This window comes from Cervus canadensis, chromosome 7 (assembly GCF_019320065.1).
Source record: "Cervus canadensis isolate Bull #8, Minnesota chromosome 7, ASM1932006v1, whole genome shotgun sequence".
Lineage (NCBI taxonomy): Eukaryota > Metazoa > Chordata > Mammalia > Artiodactyla > Cervidae > Cervus > Cervus canadensis.
Genome location: NC_057392.1, coordinates 43212717 through 43235263, shown reverse-complemented (window position 1 = coordinate 43235263; position 22547 = coordinate 43212717). Strand labels below are relative to the sequence as shown.

At 39.6% G+C, this 22547-nt stretch overlaps 1 protein-coding gene across 10 annotated transcripts in view; it reads right to left on the bottom strand.

Annotated features, from left to right (window-relative positions):
• Positions 1 to 258: 258 nt before the first annotated feature.
• Positions 259 to 22547, bottom strand: part of CD86 (CD86 molecule) — a 66825-nt gene continuing 44536 nt past the window's right edge. For 3 of the 10 annotated variants that reach the window (XM_043473120.1, XM_043473119.1, XM_043473118.1), the window contains exons 3-7: positions 17315 to 17671; positions 15232 to 15537; positions 12110 to 12259; positions 5025 to 5070; positions 259 to 2854 (exon numbers count right to left, since the gene is read on the bottom strand). In XM_043473120.1, coding sequence (XP_043329055.1) covers positions 2758 to 2854; positions 5025 to 5070; positions 12110 to 12259; positions 15232 to 15537; positions 17315 to 17671 — 956 coding nt within the window. In that variant the 3' untranslated portion in view covers positions 259 to 2757. Of the gene's footprint in view, positions 2855 to 5020; positions 5071 to 12109; positions 12260 to 15231; positions 15538 to 17314; positions 17672 to 22547 lie in introns of those variants that run through there. The other 7 variants (XM_043473124.1, XM_043473123.1, XM_043473122.1 and 4 more) reach the window with 5 other exon arrangements.

Genomic DNA, 22547 nt, shown 5'->3' with positions numbered 1-22547 from the left:
AGATGTTTTCACCAGAGGATATGCTAATGCTCTGTTCAGTCCTTATACAAATAATTTTGAGATACTATCTTAGGTGCCTATCTTAGGTACTATCTTATTCACTGGTGAAGAAGTTAGACACATCCATGCCCTCATACAGCCTGGATAATTTTCTTTTTTACACAGTTTCCCTGGCTCTTCTCATATGCCATGTATTTATTTTTAATTGGAATATAATTGTCATATAACACTGTATTCACTTTATGTGTAGAACATAACAATTTGACATAGTATTTATTAAGAGATCACCTCAACAATTTAACATTCATCACCACACATAGTTACAAAATTTTCTTCTTGTGATGAGAACTTTTAAGATGTACTCTCAGCAACTTTCAAATATACAATACAGTTATATGCATTTATTTTATAATCAAAGTATTTTCAAGGAATACATTTTTACACTAAGCTTTTGTTTAATGTACATACAATCACACATTACATGGTATAAAACATTACAAACTGAAAGGCAAGTATCCCTTCCTTAACTTCAGATTTCCTGGTTACCCTGAGAAACAACACCCCTTATATCTCAGTACCTAGATAAACATAGAATCATGTAAGACACTCTTACTTATCCAATGGTTAAAGGAAAGGGAAGAAGAAAGTGTTTGGAGTGAGTCGGGGCTTTTAGCTAGGTGACTGGAGACTGGGGCTATCTTAGCACTATCAAGAGGAAAGACATAACTTAGGAGGATAGAGGGAGTGATGTCAGACTGTAAGTATTGCTGAAGTAGAAAATTTAGACTTTTACATCATTTTAATGGGCTTCCCAGGTGGTGCTGGGGGTAAAAAACCCACCTGCCAATGCAGGAGATGTCTGAGACAGGGGTTTGATCCCTGAGTTAGGAAGATCCTTTGAAGGAAAGCATGGCAACCCATTCCAGTATTCTTGCCTGGAGAATCCTGTGGACAGAGGAGCCTGGAGGGTTATAGTCCATAGGGTCGCAAAGAGTCAGACACGACTGAAGCGACTTAGCACACATCATTCTAATGGAAATTTATTGAGACTAGATACATGTGTATGTGTAAATGAACTACTTTACTGTACACGCAAAAACACCACAACATAATCAGCTATCTCCCAATATAAACTAAAAAGTTAAAAAACACACACACACACACAACATGTTAGAGTCTAATGAAGATGCTTAGAGCCTAATGAAGGCAAGGGCAAGGCAGAGAACATAACTGTAACTATTACAGGTTCAAGCATGGCTAGCGTAGCCATCTACAACCCTTCAGGGTCCTTTATGTAAAATAAACACGCCATGACTGAGCAGCTGAACAACAACAACAAAATATAGAATAAGAACTACTTTCTGTAGCGTGGGCCTCCCAAAGTTCTCTTTAGGTTTGGACTGAGGCTTCTCCATCCATTAATGATGCTGTCTTAGAGCCAGGGTCTCCTAACTCATTTCCACTGGGCCACTATATTCCTCACCTGTGCCCAGTTTTCCGGTTGTTGAGAGATGATACATAGACAGTCCCCAGAGCCCTGCTCTGGGACAGCTGGTATGGGCTTAGTCAGCCTCTGGGCAATGTGCATCTTGGTCCTCTTAATTCTGTTTCAACTCCTTCACTATAAGTCATTCATTGAAAGAGACCTAGGCCTCCTTCCATCACCCCATTATTAAGAAGATAGCTCTTCCTCCCCAGCTCTGGTGAAACATTACAACAACCTGGCTATTATCAAAACCCCTCCCAACCTCCAAGGATACTGCTGTCGGCCTTAGGTCTATTTGGATAGACTGTCCATCTGTTGTTCTTCCCGGGGCTTGTTGAAGAACTGCACACACTGAACATTCATTTGCATTTCTATTTGTCAATAGCTTTCATTTTTTTTCCTGTTTTGAGTATTGTGATCTCTCTATTGGCTCTCTCACAGTTGGCCCAGGTCACTGTCTCATTTTTCTCCCCCAAGAAGAGAAGCAGAGTTTATTATGCACAGCATTCTTCAGCTTTATCCAACAGTCTTTGCTAAGGCTCAGCAGTAGCTTCTTGGGCAGGTGGATCCTCCTTAATATTAGCATCGGCCCCGATGGTAGTGGCTACAGAACTGGTTCCTTCTCTGTCTCTCTAATTTCCCAGATTTTGAGTTGGTCTGGTCATTGTTGTCAGCACGTTGGACCATCATTTTCCTTACTGACCCTCACAGAGGGACCAGAACTCCTTAGCAGAGTGTGGACTTTTCTCAGTAATTACATTATTATAGTACATATTTCTCTATACTTCAAAACATTATAAGGCCATAAAATACATAACTCCCACCCAGACTGAAAAGGTAGTTGTTCAGTCACAGGTATACAAGATGGAATGAGGTGCTATCTGAGATTCAGAGTAGATAAAAGCCACGATTCCAGGAATTGGGAGTTCTACATAAAACATTATTTATAAAATTAAGAAAAGAGACCAAATCTGAAACATGAGTTGTTAATCTCACACATGATTCCTGAGCCAGGAATCAGTTAGATAGGCTTGACTCTTAAGTGTGTTTTGAAATGAAAAGAAACAGTTAAAATCTGCTCCTGTCAATGAGAGCAGAGCTGGCATGGTAGGAGGCTATTTTACTTGGAGGGAATTCTGAAGCCCCCTGCTAATATTAATAGTAATATTTTCTTGCCTTCTGAGAAGGTTAAGAGAGACAAGAAAAGGTCAGTCAAAACTTGAAAAGGAAAGCATATAAAAACAGATAGTTATATGGCATTTACTCTTTAATTAAAAATCTGTAGCACTTTTGTTGCCTGAGGCTGTCTTTGAAATGTTAACATCACACTGGACTTCATCAGATCTGTCAGGTTCTTGGAGTTCTACTCTGGAAAAATAGAGAAAAGAATTCAGTGAGATTTCACAGTATTATTTTTCTAGAGCCACAGTATTCTTTTTCACAGAGCTACTTTCTTTTTCTAGCCTTCAGCAATGGAATATAACATAGGAATGAGCAATGGCATTGCAATAGCAATGAGGAGAAATAAACTATTGAAGAGATGTGCCATCCATGCTTCCTATTTACTCTGTCTGATTTTTATCTGGGCCTGCCACTGCCAGATGCTGATTCCCTGGTGCCTTTCCTCTGTAGGCTCTTCCAGACCTTTTCTGAGCTGGCTTTGACAAGGGAGCACAGCTCCATCCAGGATTCTGAGACTCACAGTATCTGGTATATCCAGGTGAGTGCCGGGCACACTGGAAGCAATGTACTCTGGGGTCATGACTGTCTTTTTTTGACTTAGGGTTGCTTTAACCTCATGACTGTGTGACTAGTGCCTCAATATTCTTGAGAGCCCAGTTTCTCATGGTGTGTGGAGGTACAATCTGACTGCCTCATTGTGTGAAAAGGTGGATTGGCAGGAATCTTTGTGTATTCCTCCATGCATCCATCCATTCTTTCAAGAAATATCTATTTTAATAACCAAGATATGGAAACAACCTAAGTGTTCACTGATGATGGGTAAAGAAATTGTAACTTATACACACACACACACACACACAGACAGTAGACTATTACTCAGCCACAAAAAAGGAATGAAATCTTGTTATTTGTGACAAACATGGGTGGACCTTGAGGGTATCATGCTAAGTGAAATAAATCAGACAGAGAAAGACAAATACTGTATTATTTCACTTATATGTTGGAATTTAAAAGTAAAAAAAATAAATAATTAAAAAATCAAGCTCTCAGATACAGAGAACAGACTGATGGCTGCTAGAGGTGGGGTTGGGGTAGGGAGGTGGGAGAAATGGTTTATTTAAACTAAAACAAAATAACTTTTTCTTTTGTTTAAATAAATTACATAAAAAAACTGAAAACTTGAACCCCTTAAAATAGAAAAAAATCACCTCACCAAATTCTGCATTCCATAGCCCTCATATGTGAACAAAAGATAATGTAAAGGAAAGGATATACACATTTCTCCCCATGCCGTATTTAGGGTTACTTAAGTGCTGTTCTTATTTGGATTTGATTAGGTAAAGTATCTACAAAGAAAGCTAAATAAGTGAAAAATAAATACAAATCAAACAAAAAATTGTTCCTCAGCTGAAAGCAAACGTAAGAGAGACTAAAACTCCGATGAACAATGTTTATTTTTCCACAAAACTCCTTTCAACATTTTATATACTCGTCAAACCATTAGATTGTAAATTCTATAAATAAATCCCATCATCTTTCAATGAATATTCACCATGAAAATTACAACTACTGAAAACTGTTAGTATTATTAAAAAGCTACTTTCTATAGATTCAAGCGTATTTGCTGTTTCAATTTCGCAGTTTAAAAAAATTATTGAGTACCTACTATACTATATGCCAGACACTTTGCTAGGTTCTGGCAGCACAGTGATGACCTTCACTGATACATTCCCTGCCCTCTGTAGAGTTTAATTTGGTTAAGTTTATAGAGTTTAGTCTTATACCAATATATAAGTGTAACCTGGTGCTATAAAGAAAAAGCACAGGAATCCATAAGATACTATAACAGGATGACATAATCTAGTTTGGGAAGGGTTTTTAAGAAAGTTCAGCTTAAGTCAAGATCTGAAGAATGAGGTATAGAAGTGGCAAAGAACATTCCAAGCAGAGGGCACAGCAGATGCAAAGACATTGAGGCTAAAGGGTACCTATTATCACTTCTCACTTATGTATTTATTCATCCCACAAATGTAGGACACCCACTGGTCCAGGCATTGTGCTAGGTACTGGGGTTGCCATGGTGAATAAGATGCATTCTATGCTCATCACATCAGACCCTTTTGGTAATTTTTTCCCTTGAGGACAGCTGAGCTTGCCATGACCCCTGGGCACTGTGCACAGGGCACACTGCCATCCATTTATAGCCAGGATGTTTTTCTCGAAGTCCAAACTAGTCTCACTTTCTTTTTCCTCTCCATGTATGCTGAGGTCCCAGCATGCCTCATACCAAGCCTAGTTAAATTATAGACTCTGGGGATTGTACCTCTTTCAATAATGTTGTAGAGTCAGAACTCACCTTTTCTCAGTCTGTTCACTCTCTTTCCCCTCCACTTTGATGATTTCTTAAAGAGACAAAAACAACTTCAGAAAATGTATTTCCCATAGATACTAAAAGAGGGAAAATTTGAAGAGGCTCCTAAGTCCTAGGACCCAGAGAAAATTGTTGTTGCCATATATGTGGAATAGAGGGTTCCTTGATGAAATTTCACGGGGACTGAGAAGGAGCTTCTTTCATCCCAAAAGTAAATGCCTTCTTTTGCTCATTGTGCCTTAAGTTCTAACACTGGGGATAGGTTTTACTTATAGCTCTATTCTTTACTAAAATAAAAATGCTACTGAGAGGTGTACCACATATAGTTTTAGCAAACATTTAATGATGGGGAAAAAAGTTTCCAGTCCTTTTCTGAAAGTAAGGTTTGGAAGGAGGCAGAAAAGGAAATATTGAATATGTTGACACCCTGCTGGGTTATCCAACTGGTGCTACTAAATAATACACAATATTGTATGGACAGGATCAAGTGGGAAATCTCTAGTGAGCTAGACCTTCCAAAGCCTGAGTTACTACTGGCATGGACTTACTACTGATGCAACTTAGGGAGAAAATTTCTCTGGGTTGACAGTTGTGATGGTGCTATTATCCCACTGAGAGCCTCACAGCAGGGGTTGTTAACCCAGGGTCCATGGAGGAATTTAGAGACCACAGCAGTCGTTTCAACAATCCTGATGGTTCTGAACACTTCCTGTCTTTAGCGGTTCTGTTTATGTGTATGTAACTGAAAATAATCAGCTTTATTGAGATAAAATACACAGTAAAATCCAATCATTTTCCATACAGATTTTGCTGAGTCTAGCAAATGTATGCAGTCATGTAACTACCATTATAACCAAGATATAGAACATTTATATAAGCACAAAGAGTGCCCTCTGGCCCTTTTCAATCAATTTCTTTCTCCCACCCATCCCCTCTAACCACTGATCTGCTTAATGCCACAACAGTTTTGCTTTATTCTAGGATTTCATGTAAGTACGATCATATAATGTGTAGTCTTTTCGTGCCAAGTATCTTTCACATAGCATAATATTTTTGAAATTTATTCATGCTGTTTCATGTTACCAGTAGCCCATTCCTTTTTATAGCTCAGAGATATTTCCTTGTATGTATATGCCACCATTTGTTTATCTATTCACCAACTGTAAAAATTCAGCATGTCAGGTTTTCAGCATTATGAAGAAAGCTGCTATGGACACTTGTGTGTGTGTGTGTGTGTCTGTGTAGACATATGTCTTTGTTTCTCATAGATAACTACCTAGGATTGCTGGGTTGTATAGAAGAACACGAGAATTTCATTTGCTTCATATCCTCTTCCAACATTTGATATTTACCAGTCTTTCAAATTTTAGCCCTGTTAGTGGGTGGATGGTGGTAGCTCATTATTTGTTTGAATTTGTGTTTCCCCAATGACTAATGACACGACTGTGTGACTGTTGCTTATTGGCCACTTGTGTATCTTTTTATGTTAAGTATTTTTTTAAATCTTTTGCTTTGTGACTTTTGTTATATGAATTATCTTCTTATTGAATAGCATCACATAATTATATATTCTGCCTATAAGTTCTTTATTATATGTATATTTTGCAAGCATTTTGTCATAGTCTGTGATTTGACTTTTCATTTTCTTTGTAAAGTCAAAGGGCAAAATTTTTAATTTTGATGAAGTTCAGTTTACAAATCTTATCTTTTTATAGTACAATTTGTGCTTACTGTGTCCTAAGATTTGCCTAACCTAAGCTCACAAAATTCTTCTATGTTTTCTTTCAAAATTCTTTTAATTGTATCTCTTATTTTAGGTTTATAACCCACTTCGAGATATTTTTTGGGTGTCCAGGTCCACAGTTTACCATTTGGATATCTAACTGACCCAATACAATTGTTGAAAAATCTATCCTTTCAGCATGGAATTAACTTGGCACTTTTGTCAAAATCAGTTGACAAAATCATGTGAGTTTATTTTTTGACCTTCTATTTTGTTCCATTGGTTGATTTGCCTGTCCTTTCATCAATGTCACACCATTTTGACTCCTGTAGGTGTAAAATAAATCTTGAAATTAGGTAGTATAAGTCTTCCATCTTTGTTCTTATGTTTCATAATTATTTTGGCAATTGTAGATCCTTTGCATTTCCATATAACTTTTAGAATAAGCTTTTTAATTTCTACTAAAGAGTCTGCCAGGATTTTAATATTGCATTGAAATCAAATATCAATTTGAGAAGATTTTATCTTAATAGCTAGTCTTCTAAACCATGAGCATTGCATAATTCTCCATTTATTTAGATCTACTTTGATTTCTGTCAGCAGTAATGTTTTTTAGTTTTCACTATATATATATAGGTATCTTGTACTTGTTTTTTTATAAAAATTTATTCCAAAGCCTTTAACATTATTTGAGACTACCTTAATTGGTATTAAAAATTTCAATGTACAATTGTTTGTTGTTAGTATATAGAAAAACGATTGATTTTGTGTATTGACCTTGTATCCTGTGACTTAGCTACACTCAATCAGTTCTAATAGCTTTTAATGGATTCCTTAGGCTTTTCTATAAACATACTCATCTTACCTGCCAAAACAAGGCAGTTTTACCTCTTTCTTTGCAATATGTATGCCTTTTATTTCTTTTTCTAGAGTTGTAGCACTGGCTAGGACTTCAGCACAACGTTGAACAAAAGCAGGGAGAGTGACACACTTGCCTTGTTCCTAATCTTAGGTGGAAGCAGTCTTTTATCATTAAATATAATGCTAACAAAAGATTTGGTAGATGTCCTTTAAATTCAATTCAAGAGTATTCCTACTTTTATGGGAGTTTATCTTTTTTTTAAAAAATTATGAATGAGTATTAATTTTCCCAAATGCTTTTTCTGTATCTATTGACACATATTTGGTAGGTATCCCCATGATTTCTCTTTTTAGTTTTTCAATATGTTGAATTTCATTGCTTGCTATTTGGATGTTGAACTTACTTTATATTATTAGAATAAATCCCACTTAATCATGTTGTCTAATATTTTCATACATCGCTAAATTTCATTTGCTAATTTTGTTGAGCATTTTGGCATCTATGTTCACAAGGGCCATATGTGGTTTTCTTGTCTTGTAATGTCTTTTTCTAGTTTTGTTTGGTATTAGGGCTCCCCCTGCCTTCAGAGCAACCTAGAAACTGACTCCATCCAGTAAGTTGTGGACAATCACAGGGCTCACCTCATCTTTTCCCTTCTCTTAGGGACTACAGTTTTCTGTAGCCTGTTGTCCAAAGTCTGAAAACAATTGTCACATATATTTTGTCTGATTCTAGTTGTTTACTGCAGGAGGGCAATTTCTATAACAGTTAATCCTTCACGGGAGGAAAGAGAAGTCTATGTCTTCTATATAATTTTAAAAGAGCTTTAATTGTTAGAAAAACCTCTTATTTCCTTCTACCTTCTTATAACCTTTGTCATTAAGATGTCCTTTAGAGCCTCAGTTAAGTATGATCTTGCACCCTATGACAGTTTTCCGATATTTAAAGGGAGCACTTGTGTACTCCTTAAGGCTTTTTGTCCTGGCTGAGCATTCTCAGTTATTTCTTATTTGACTGATCTTCCAGATACTTTATAAATCTAGCTAGGTTCTATTTTTGTCAAAGTTTCTCTTAAAAATAACAGTGCTTATAGGTGAATATAGTACTTCAGGATATCTGTACACTAACACAAATAATTATATTATCCTTTCATACTCATCACAAAATCACCACCATTTTTTAAAAGGCTTGTTTTAAAATGTAAGCAGCAGTAAGAAGATGGATTCTAAACTTTTGGATTTGATTTCAAATTTAGCATTTTGAAGGATAGATATGAAGAGGTCTCCTGGTTTCATTTTTTAAACCCTGTGAAAGTTTCTGTTTAAATGGTTAAAATGATTTATTTTGGAAACTACATTTGTCCTTTAAGAAATCATTCTTGAAAGAGCTGAGACTGTCCCAGATTTGGTGGAGGGGGGCAAGTTATAAAAACTGGAGGTTGCTAAGCACTATTATAATACAAATTTTAGTCACACAAGACACAAATGAGGAAGTAAAACTTTAAGAGGAGCTATTTTAGTCTTTCTCCCCAATAGGTAAGCTGACAGGGTAACTTCTGATTGGGAAAAGACAGTAATTGAAGGTTGCAATTTCTCATGCCTTCACTGCCCTATTTGACAAAACCAAAATAGAGAAGAGGGATAAGAAACCAGCTAAAACAACCATGGCCTTTCCCTTTTATTCATTTAACAACCTAAAAAGGGTAAATATGTATGGCCAAGGAAGAGAAAAACTGGAAATACCAAACACTGGAAAGGACTTTTGACACCAAGTTAGTTAGTTGGAGAGTTGTGTACCCTGAGAAAAGGAATATTGGATTAGGAGGAAGCTGCATTGTTGGAGAAATTTCTACTCATCAGTAAGCTTGTTTCTCTGTGGATAGGTCATGACTGTTTCCATAGTTATTGGCAGAATTTTGTCCCTTGTGGACTGAGATTCCCATTTCCTTGCTTGCTTTCATGGCCAGCTGAGGACCGTTTCCAGTTTCTAGAGGCCATCCACATTTCTTGGCTCAGGGCCCCTTCCTCTGTCTTCAAGAGCAGCAATGGTGGGTTCAGCTTACCTCAAGCTTTGGCTCTCTCCTTCTATTTTATCTTTCTAATCCAGATGGGAAAGCTTCTCTGATTCACATGATTAGATTGGGTCTACCTGGATAATCCAGGATAATCCCATCATTTTATACTAATCATATATGAAAAATCTCTTTTTCCATGTAGGATAACTTATTATATATTCTGGGGTATATGAGATGGATATCTTGTTGGTGGCATTATTCTGCCTATCATATAGCCAATGCCAAGGGTATCCACAAGCAAGTGCAGACATTGCTAAAGTTATAGAACCCGCTTTTACGGACATCTCATATCCATGTGGCCCGGTTCCCTAGTACCTCTCCCTTCTCCAGTGATATCAAGGCTATTCTCTTTGACCAAATTTGCTGGCACAGGTGACTATCTGACCAAATGATGTTTCCTACCAGTATTTTCTGTCATATTCTTGAGAGGCTTGTGTATGTACTACGCTCTCCCTTGTGGTTTTCTGCCTTTTAACACTCATATCTCAATGTGACCATCTAAAACGCAACAGATAGCTTCTTGAACATCCTTCCAACACTCTCATGTGTACAGACATGTCCTCTTTAACTTCCTTATCTAGTCTCCTGAATTTTTTCTGACTGCTTATTAGGGGAAGAAACATTTTTACTTGCCTTTCCTCCATCCCTTTGCTTTGTTTCATTTGTAAGCTTATAGCATGTGGGTTCTCAGTCACTAAATCATGACCAACTCTTTGTGATCTTATGGACTGTAGCTAGCCAGGCTCCTCTGTGGGATTGTTCTTGGACATTTCCTCTGGCAGGGAACCTTCCTGATCCAGGGATCGAACTCTAATCTCCTGCATCTTCTGCACTGGCAGGTGGATTTTTACCACTGAGCTGTCTGGGAAGCCTGCATAAGCTAATCATTCCATTGGAAAAGCAAATTTAGGAGACATCTTATTTCCAAGCAGGGGGTGCATCTGCACATTTACCTAAATCTAAATGGCAATGAGATTGAGAGAGCAATAGAAGTTAAAAACTCTCGCTTTAAAAAGTCAAAGCCTGGACAAACATGATACATCTGTAATCTGACTCTGTGCTGGGAATTTTACACTTTTATATCACAGAAATCTCTCAGTACACCCTGTACTTTGGCAGTTTGAATGGTTCTGCGATATGCTTTGTGTCAATGTATTGAAATTGGGATCACTTCCAAATTTACTGTTTTTGAAATACAACAGGATGAAATGAATGACTACTAATGTCATCTATTTATTTTCTTAAAATCTGTACCTGAAATCTTAAGATGCTGACCAGAAGCATTACTTATCTTGTGCTTTTTACCATAAATGAGTTAGGAGGTTTTACCTTAATCATTAGCACCAACCAAACTTTTACTGGAGGCAATTAGTGAGATAAAGTCCAACTTTATCTTACAACATCATCCAAACCAGCCTTAATCACAAACAGGCATGGGATTCTTATAAAGACAGGGACCACTTTGCTCACATTAAACATAGGACATTTTTACAACAGAAGTCAATGAGGAGGCTACTCAATGCAGTGCTGTTTGCAATAGAAAACCTATAGGAGCAACCCACATGTCCAACAGAAAGGACTTAGTTAAATCAATTAAGGTGTATCCACATAATGGAGTATGTTGGAACCATTTTAAATGATGCTACAGAATAATACTTAGTGGCACTAAAAATTATCTTCCGACATTTAGTATAAAACAGTTTGAAAACAGTATATTACATTATCTAAACTGTGAAAAGCAGTCCTCATAGTACTATCCCATTTGTGGAAAAATAACAGATTAATATATAGAAAAATCTGGAAGATATACACTAAAATGTTGTCTGCATAATCATTTTTTTTCTTACTAGTGGAACTTTAGGCAATCTTTATGTTCAGTGTATGTGGTAATGGATATGTTATACTTGGTAATCATTAAGAATTAATATTATAGTTTAAAGTCAGTGGGGCATAATTCATCTAACTTACTTCTTAGGAAACCAAGACTTTTAATAGATGAGAAGGAAAATCTTATGTCCACCTAATCCTCCCCTTCTCCCACCAAACATCCTTGCTTGAACACCATCAGGTCCATAATCATGAATGTTTAGGAGAGTTTTCACCCTTTTACTTTGTTGAATTCTCACAGTGACCTCATGAAGTAGGTAAACCAAGAAACAATTAGCTTTGTCTGGAAATGAGGAGTACATTTGTAAACCTTAGGTTAGAAACGTTGCCTTTCCTGGAAACCCAGAGCCACCTTATTGGCTCTTACTCCCATCTATATGGGCTCCAGATCCTGGGAGAACCTTTTCCTCCAAAAACTTGCTGACTCTTTGCCGGCCTGGGCTCAGCCAGGGAGCTCCAGAAGGCAGCTGATCAGGAAACAGCTGCAAAGTGGCAATCTGCAGAGAGGACAAGCACTGACTCACCACATTCATTAGAGGGGCCAGGCTGCTGCTTCTTCCTTTTCTTTAGTGTTAGAAACACCATCCCACACACAATGACCACTGTTACAAGTACAGCCGCAATCCAGAGGATGTGGTCTGGGACAGGGGGGCTTGGCACAGGTGACTTTGCATCTAGAAATGAACCCAAGTTTGCAATCAGCCAGGAAGGTTGATTATAAAAGTTTTATAATTACTTCTCTTCTCTTTCTTGACATGCCAGCATCTCCTCAGGGCTCTACTGCCAGAGGAGCCTGAAACTCACATGATTTTGGCCATAGAGAATCCCAGTCTCAGGGCCTCAGCAGCTGACTGAGAACCAAGCCAGAAACTCTGATCCATTGCCTGGACTAGCTGTCTTGCCTTCCCTTCCCAGAGGCTTGGATGACAATGACCCTGATCTAGAAGAGGGTCAACTTGGCCCTTGGTTGTGGAATCTGGGCAATGTACGTGCACTGAGGCTCTGAAGGTACAGTCAGCTTGGCAGCATCCTGCTTCCTCAACCCCCTCCATGGTCCTGAATTTTCCCTTAGAATAAGTCCTCTGTCCAATATCATCTGAATATCAGGCTCCAGACACTTCTCACCCAGACAAACACAACAGCCGCCTCACAGGCCTCCAGTCTCCACATTTATTTGTTTGTCCCCCTGATGTCACAGTGGACTTTCTCAACATAGCTTTCAATATGTCCCACCTACGGTAAACCTTTGATATTTCTTAATGCCCTAAGGAATCAGGGTCAGAGTCAGCTCCTGAGAAATCAGGACTTACTTCCTTGTTCATGGATGCCTAAATTTCCAAGAAGTTAGTAAAATAGGCTTTGGGAAGGAGAAATAGAGCTGAGTGGCCCATTTTATAGACATTTATGAGAACAGGTCTGGTAGTTAATCTCAAATAACAGAAGACTAGGACCAGTTGACTTCCCATTAGCTTAGGGGCAGTTTGTGGACCCACACCGAATTCCTGGGACCTTAAGAAAAGGAGTTGTTGACACTGCAGGTCACATTCAATACTTTTTGAGTCTGTCCCAGTTTAACCTCACTTGAGCCTGTCTGGCATCCCAGTAAAGGAGGGTAATACTTGTTGTCATGGAGGTTGCCACCTTTGGATACCCCAAAAATGTTCCTTGATGTGGGGCCTAACCTATCTCTGATCTAGCCAGAGAATAGGGACCCAGAGAGGCAAGCCCCATCTTCCTGAGGCAGCTGGAGCTGAAACATTTCTGAATATGGTGGCAGTGAGGAATATTTTGGTAGCAGTTGAGAAGCAGCAGAAAGGTGAGCCATGATGAGGCTGTAGTGGTAGAAGGGCCCTGTACCTGTGGGAGTCATGGCAGAGATCTGCAGGGTGTTTCATCTGTGGTGATGGTGGCAGCTTCAAGAAGTTTCTAAGTCTCAGGACAGTGTGGGAGAGGCTTCTATCAGCCCAAGAGAGGCTATAGTAGAAGCAACCAGGACAGGTAGAGTGACCATGCCATTTACTTAACTGTTAAGAGTCAGAGGTAATCAGAAGGAAATCAGCATCAGGAGAGAGGACTGGCCTACTGGTACAGCTAAGCTGACTGGTGGGGGTGGGCCCCAGGGGCTGTCCATAGGAATGCATGCAAGGGGACTTCCCTGGGGGTACAGTGGTTAAGAATCCACCTTCCAATACAAGAAACATGGGTTTGATTCCTGGTCCAGGAAGATTCCACATGCCTCGGAGCAATTAAGCCCATGTGCCATAACTACTGAGTTCCCACTCTAGGGGCCACATGCCACAACTGAAGCCCATGTGCCTAGAGCCCCTGTACTGCAAGGAAGAGTAGCCCCTGCATGCATCAACAAAGACCAAGTGCAACCCAAAATTAAAAAACAACAACAACAATATATATATATATATACACAAAAAAGAATGCATCTGGAGGCCAAGTTATATTTAAACAATGAGACACCAGGAGAGGGAGCCATCAAAGCCAGAGGATGGAGCAAGGAACTGGAGGGATGCTTAGGAGGGGGCAAACCAAGGGGCCAGAGCTGGAGGAGGGGGGCCAAGGCAAGCAGAAGGCTGATGGGTGGGGGGAAGGGTTGGGATTGGAATAAGCAGTGTTGAAGGCAATGTGGGTGCAGACCACCTTTATTTCAGAAGAATTTTTCAGTTACCACTCCTCAGAAGTGGAGCCTCAAATAGGGACATATTCCAGGGCAAAGCCAGGAATTTAAGATCGCAGGTTCCTATTAGTGGGCACTGCTTAATTTCACCCCTTTCCTCCAGTGGGACTGGTACCACACTACACCATCAACATGCCACAAGCATTTCTGCTTCTGAGCGTTTCCTTGACACATGTGTACGGATGGCCACCACTACCTGTGCCCACGGCAGGTACTACTAATTGGTTGTGGCCCTCTAACCACCCAAGTCTGGATGCTGTTTCAGAATTTTCAGAAGCCACCACAAGTACCTGTCATCTCTTTATCACACTTATTCAGCCCAGTTATTTCTGTTATGGTAATATAAGATCCCATTTCCTTTAGGAACTTGCCTATCTCTGAATGCCTGTAAATCTTATTGTCAGTCACCCTTGTTTTTAAATTTAGTTGTATATTTCCATAGGATATAATTTAGATTCCAATTCAGTCTTTTTAAATCCAGTTTACCGTGTGTGTACATCATGGGGTTCTGGTTCTATAAGAAGGTTCCTGAGAGCAGAGAGTATGTCTTATACCTTTTGGTTTTCTCCTCTGCCACCAACAATGTCTAGAATGGTCCTGTATTCATAACATGTATGTATGCACGTGTGTGTGTTTTAATGAATGAGAGAATTCTAGCCTGGAGAAATGCTGCATTTTCTGACCTAAACTTCAAAATCTTCTATCAAAAGGCAGCCCAAAACACCAAGTCAGCATCAGAGAAAAGAATATGTGTCCTTAAATGCACCATAGGTTCATAGCCTCCTGTACCTTGTAACAGTCAGATGAAACAGGAGCTGTCTGTCTAGGTCCTTCCTTACATTATCCTAAAATGGCCCAGTTGGAGGCTTCCTGGCAAGCAGGGGACATTGGATGATCTGCCTTACCCATCTGTGTATTATACCTGATAAAAAGAAGAGTCTGGGGAAGCAGGCTTACCTATATTGCAAGGTAGGGATAAAATTATCTTCCCTGGCTCAAGTTGCAGGACACAGATGATGCTCACATTTGTTTCAGGAGGGATGGGAAAAGACACGCTGATAGAAACATTGTATAGTTCTGTGATATTATTTTGAGATTTCTTCATGACAGCATCATAGGTGATAGTTGAATTTTTAGTTGTTAGATTCACATACATCCCCTGAGGTTCTGGGTAACCTTGCATAGATGAGCAGGTCAAATTGATGATGTTAGACTTTTCTGTTTGGTTAGCAATTAGACTTATTTCTGGTTGACTGAAGTTAGCTGAAAGCAGAATAGGGGTACGAAAAAAGAAAGAAAGAAATCAGTTTAAATTTGATGTATCTGGAATGGAATAGCAGATAACTAGGTACCCTGGGAACTCATTGGGAGTACACTTGGCAGCCTTAGGGTGTGTAAATTGTGGGCCTTGACCCATGGTGAGAGCCACATAATGATTCCACATTTATTTTCAGGAATGGAGTTTGGGGCCACCATGCTTCCTGCTTACCCCAATCAAGGAGGTGCTCTCTGAGCCACAGGAGGGCTAGCCCCTTCTGCCAGCCAAATCCCTCACTCTCCTTCTCTAATCACTAGGTATTGTGCAGGTTCTACATACTAACTAATAGTTGAGTATATTGTTTCTATAATTTCAGTGATTTGTGTGCTATCTTTACAAGTTTTGCTCTATCAACCCACTACTTAAGCATTCTGCTTGTATTTGATGTGGCAATAGAAGGTATATTGCCAAGGTGTTACCTACTTTAAACCTCATTAACAATAGTTATTCTGGATCTAGTAATTCTGCACCTGGGTATCTATCCAGATAGAGATTTACATGAATGTTTATAGCAGTTCTATTCATAATAGCCCCAAACTGAAAATAGCCCAATGTCTTCCATGGGTTGAATGGATAAACAAAAATGTTACTATTCATAGTAACAAGGAACAGACTTTTGATACATGTGACAACTTGGATGACTCTCCAAGGCATTATGTTAAATAAAAGAAGCTGGTCTTAAAAGATTACATACTGTATGACTTCATTTATTTGATAGTCACAAAAGATAAGTCTGTAGGAGGCAAAACAGGGGTTATGGGTATAGAGAGGGTATGATTAGAAGGGCATAGCATGGGGAAATTTTTTTTTAGGGTGCTGAAAATGATTTGTATCCTATTTATATTGCTGGTTACTGACCTCTGGTGGCTCAGATAATAAAGAATCTGCCTGCAATGCAGGAGACCCAGATTAGATCCCTGGGTCAGGAAGATCCCCCAGAGAAGGAAATGGCAACCCACTCCAGTATACTTGTCCAGAGAATCCCATGGACAGAAGAGTCTGGTGAGCCACAGTCCAAGGGGTCACAAAGAGTCGAACACAACTGAATGACTAACACTTTTACTTTCTTTGTATTGCTGGTTACATACATCTGTACCTAAGTTCAGATTATACACCGAGATAAAAATGATTAATTTTATTGTATTTTAATTTTAAAAAATCTGTAGTGTCATTTAGGTTTTTTCAAGGCCTGGAAAAATAGAGGAGCTGGTTTGTCAGCTTTTGGATTGTGTGCCTTGGGTTATTTCCCTCCTATCTTCTGGGCTCATGATTGGGCAACAAGCAAGTTGTAAGCAACTTGCAGGAGACTGAAGGGAAATCCCCAATTATCCAGCTGTTACCCTTGCAAAGAGCTCCAGGCAAAGATTTAGTGGGTGAGAAATCTTGGACTAAAAGAAAAAATGAGTGTAAAAGAGATTAGAGACCTATACGGTTCATATAAACTTAATAATGTCTAAATTACCCATGGTTTTCACTTAGCTGCATTACCTTGGCTTAGTTAGCTCTAGCTGGTCCCCAGAGCAGATTCTTACAGATCCTTCAGAAGTAAGCCATAAACAGTACAAAGAATTTTTAGTTCCCTACTCCCAAGCCCTGCATTCCCCTCAGGCGGGCTTCCCAGACTTGGCTGTCCTCTGCCTCTCTCTCAAGGTACCCCCTTCCCCACCTATTGCAGTCTTATCTGAGAAGGCCTGGGATCTGAACACACCATTGACTACATACCCAACACTATCAGGTCAGAACTCATCTGGTGGATGGAAATCAGTCCTTGGGACCTTTTATGATGGATGAAACATTGATATGAGCCTGTGTCTTTGATTTGAACGTTGTGGAGTCGCAAGGTCCAACTGTCCTGGTCAAAGCTTGTGCGGCCTATATACTTGGGATGAACATTATTTGGCTTCTCTTGGCCTTTGAATAGCTCGTAGAGAACCAACTTATTCTGATCCTGCCAAAATATCACCAGTTCATCCAGGCTGAGGTTTTGAGTGTTTGGAAAGTGGCATGGCAATTCTCCAGTCTCGTTGAAGAAGGCATGACTTTTCAAGGAAGCAGCACCTGAAAAAGGAATGGTGGAAACTGGGGAAGGAGAAACAAGAGGGAAAAATAAAAACCTCAGAAACTCCATTTCTCTTTATACAATACCTAGTTGCTATCTTCTTAGTAATGATCTTGAAGAAGAAGAAATTAAACTCTGGAACAGTGCATACACACTGGTATGTGGAGAAAGGAAGGGGTTTTTGTTCTCATTCTACTGCTAACTGGTTGGCTTTGTGCAAACTGCAACTCCTGTGCGGCTTGGTTTTCTTATCTGTTTAATGAATGGGTGGACTAAACATTCTAACATTTCTTCCAGGACTGTGGTTCTGTGAATTTAAATGCCAGAACAGGAAAAGCCAGCAGAGTTATATAACTCTTTCACCCACTGGTTACCTTCCTATAATCTGAATATTAATTCTTTCCACTGTAGCTGTTATAGGCTCCAGTACTGCTTTACCATGACTGAAAGTTTCCCCCTCCCTTCCCTATTCCCTAATTCCTTGACTTGCTATGGAGAAAAGATTTCTGACCATGGTAACAAATGTGATATCCTTCCTTTCATTATGTCTTGTAGCTGGGAACCACAGTGAATAACATCTTTAAAATTCAAATAGTTCCCTTTATAGAGCTTCCCTCATGACTGCTTCTCCCACAGCCAGCTCTTTCAAGGATATAAAACAGTTTGGAAATGACACAAATGGTCAACCAAGGCCTCTATTCTGTAGCCTATCTAAGCTCTTTCAGAGATCAGAAAGAGAACTGGGCAAATATGATGGTTGTTTTGGGATTGTGGTGGTCAAAGACCATTTTAGTACATGAATGAAATGCTGGAAATGAATCACAAGTGGGAAGGTGAGGATGTACTTTTGGAGTATTGGGGAATCCCCAGGTGCCACAAACTTGCTCTCCTCAGCATGCATACATTTGCTTTTGGAAACTTTTTCAAACCCTAGAGAATGTTCTGGGAGAATTCAGAGAAAGGCTTTCATTCCTGAGGGCATATTGGGGTTTATATTTGGGCCACATAACTCCTTAAATGCAATGGATTATAGGGTTTTGTAGGATTCATTCTGGATCACAGAATTACTTGAACTTGCCAAGAAATTAAGTTGTGGTGAGTGAGAAGTACAGGGTTAGGTGGTGAAATGCTGTTTCTTAGTTAACATGAAGTTAGATGCCACTTTGGGAAGGGAATTAGGATGGGTTCTAATTAAGCTTCATCATTCCAGACTTCAGTAAAGGGATGTTGACATTAAGGAGGAAAGGAGAGGTAGGTTGGTGAGGGAGATGAGAGATGTTGCTTGAGGTGTTCTTGGGTGGTGGTAGGAGAACTTAAATTGATATAATCAATGGGTTTCTCTTCTTAAGAGAAATGGGTTTTTCTTTCTAAAAGAGAAATATTAGTGATATGCACTTGGCAAAACGGAAGTGTGTACAGAGTAGCCCAGTGAGAATGGATAAGCAAGGAGGGGATTAGGGTGGACTTGAACTCTATGGGAAGGGACTCCAGGCATCACTGAGAGTCAGCACAAGTTTGAATCACTGCTTGTTGCATTATACTTGCTAGAACACTGTGAAGCCCTTGAAAGTATAAAGTACAGTCTCTGTATAGCATGTATTTCCATAGTGGAGAGAGGTGGGAAAATCTACCTGGATACTTGGAACAGTGAAAGGGGGACTTAAAGAAGACTTTCTGTGTTCAGTAACCACCTTACCAGGCACTCCTGGGATAATGCTGTTCCTTTGCTAAACTCTGAATGATAATCTAAGGGTGCCACCTGCTGTAAAAGCTTCTAGCAACTATCTCTGGGGAAACTCATGCTGGTTTTATCACAAATTTGCCATATGATATAGAGCAGATGACCTAGTAGAGAAACCAAATACATAGTTGAAAATTCTGTCAGTTAACTGACATGGTATATTATTACTCAGCAGTCAATTGTGCCTCTAGCCTGGAAATTACTTTGCCTTTGGCTTCTTCTGTCTTCCTGATTTAGGTTTGCGTCTCTACACAGTCTCACAGTACCTCTTCTCCTGTCTGCCTGCTTTCTCCACTGACAGAAGGATCCATGACCCAGGCTCCCTCTCTCAAAGATAAGAAGGAATTTTTCTTCCACCCATCCAACCGCTCCCCTCTCATCTAACAACCGAAAGTGTGATCTGTGTTCTAAAGGCATCAGCATCACTCAGGGGCTGTCAGAAATGCAGTATCTCTAGCCCTACTCCAGACCTTCTGAGTCAGAATCTGCATTTTTAATAGACCTATCTCTGTCTCCAGTGGAAAAAGAGTGATGATGAAATAGGAAATATCTGTTTCCACCCATCCCTCCCCAAACCTTCTCTCTTCACCCTGGACTGGAAATCACTCTGAAGTTCCTTTTGAGTGGAACTGAAAGTATTTCACAACTTAGACTCCATAGTTCCCCACCAACCACTGGCTTCCATGACTTAACTCAGAGATATGCATGCTAATCACTTCTCTGACGATATAGGGAAGATTTAGCTCAAAGTCTGCTCTCTCTAAGTGGCTTCAGGCTTCCCCTGTTATGACCCTAAACTTAAGGCCACCCAGCTACTGTATTCACTGGGCTCCCCTGGAGATTAAACATTGAGATTCTTTCTCTTCCCTGGCACTTGAGTCATAGAAATGGTCTGGGTCTAGTTATAACAGGCTTCCCAGATGGTGCTAGTGGTAAAGAACCCACCTGCCAGTGCTGGAGACATAAAGGATCCCTGGATCAGGAAGATCCTCTGGAAGAGGAAATGGCAACCAACTCCAGTTTCCTTGCCTGAAAAATCCCCTAGACAGAGGATCCTGGCGGGCTATAGTCCATAGAGTCACAAAGAGTCAGACACGACTCAAGTGACTTAGCACTTAGCACATAAATATGTTAGGAGATGGTCACTCAAGAATCCATTTAGACACCTCCAACTGTCTTTATCAGGAAGACATTGCTGATAAAGTCCACTTTATCAGCTGAGGACTTTATCACCAAGATACTGTTTGGCTTTCACACAGAAACTATAGTCATCTAAACTTGTGAGGTCTCTGACCCCACCCAGGACTTCAGTTTTCCCCAGCTACTACCCAAATGCATATCTTATGTATTCTAGGTCATCTACTTCTCATATTACTATGCTTATCTGTACTCATGAATTTCCCTTCTTTTACTAAACTTCCTCCAAAGCTCTACCAGTGTCATTCCATTGTAATAAACTCTTTTATGTCTTCAACCTCTTCATCAAATGTTTCCCATAAGGTTGTGCTTTTGCCCACAGCCACTGCTTGTTTTATGACACTTTACAGGGACCTTTAGTAACACTCTTCCCTCTTTGAGGTGTTCTTCTCTTTCACTGCTGTTAGCTACTAATCATTTGTCACTACTTCCTTACTCACTGAAGATTCTTGGCATTAGATGCAAGGTGTTCCTTTTTAATCAATTGTTCCTATCAAGTATCAAAGGTGGCTTTGGCATGGATAAGTTTACCAGCAACCATGCCTCAATGTTCTTTGATCTTTGCCACTTGAAAGATCTTCATCCACAGGCTATTTCAGCAACTCCTTTCCCATGACATAATCCTAAATCTTATTGCTAAGAACATCTCTGTCCCTAGAATCTTAAACCTCAATGTACCAATCTCTGTCTGCAAGATATCATCTTCCAAGATTTGCTCTTGATTACCTTCATCTGTTTCTGAACTTCCTTATGACTTCAGCTCTATCCAGTCTATACCTTATAATGCAGTGCTTTCCAAAAGCAGTCTCTTAATAGGTAGGTGGTATGACTAAGATACTTAATTTTCATCTTACTTAATTTTAGCTAATTTAAATTTAAATAGCCACATGTGGCTAGTGGCTATCATGTTGGATAGTGCAGCAATAGTATATTTTTTCAATTATTCCTTTGTAAGAAACTTCTGTAAACTTGCCCTTCTGTGCAGATTTCATTCCAAGAACAATCTACTTTTGATCTATATATCTGTTCTCATGACAATGTTTGAACGCTCCTGGAGAAAATTATTCAACTGATTAGACTGGTGACATTACAAATCACTTGTCTCTAGTTCACTTAAACTTGGCCTCTGGGCTGCTCACTCTACTTGGTAAACCCTCTCCCTTCCTCCCAGCAGTTACTTCAGCAGTACCCTCTGCTACTGCTTGTAGTTTCTCTTTCTCGAGTGAACTTTCTTAAAGACTAAGCAGTGATTGCTGTCTCCACCCTTGCCTCTGTCTCCACCTCAATGATGAAACTTCCCTGGCAAGTGTTGTCAGTGGCTTCCCCCCATTGTTAAATGCTGAACACTTTTTAGACCTTATCACACCACACTGTTGGCTGTCTCTCCTTCTTGAAACTCCATTCTTTCCCAAATTCTGACATCCTGGTCAATTTCCTCTCATCACCCCTTAAGTAGTGACTAGGGCAGGGATGGGTCTCCAGGAGTTTTCATGGCTGAGATGATATTTCTGTTAAGACTTGCTTTGCTTTGATTTCATGCTCACTGTGGATCCCACTATAGATATAAATACATACACAGTTATGTACATATATTATAGGTATATAATATCTGTATATTTTATCAAATATATAACTATACTATATATTATATGAAATATGGTCTATTAAAATATATGAAGTATCATATAAGATAAAATGTAAAACATATCACTACATGTCAAAAAACTCAGCTCCAGGCAAGTCCAAGCCCTCAGATTGTACCACCCACTGCCCCTTATAGCTGTTGTTATCCATCTTGTCTTAGGCACGCCCTTATTCACTGAAGATCTGAGCACCTAGCTTCCCCATCACTGCCTTTGTCTAGGCAATTTCAGCCCCTTGCATACAATGCCCAACCTCTCTCTTTCTTGTCCTCTTTTCCTTCAGTATCTTGTCCTTTCTACCTCAGCCATCTCCTC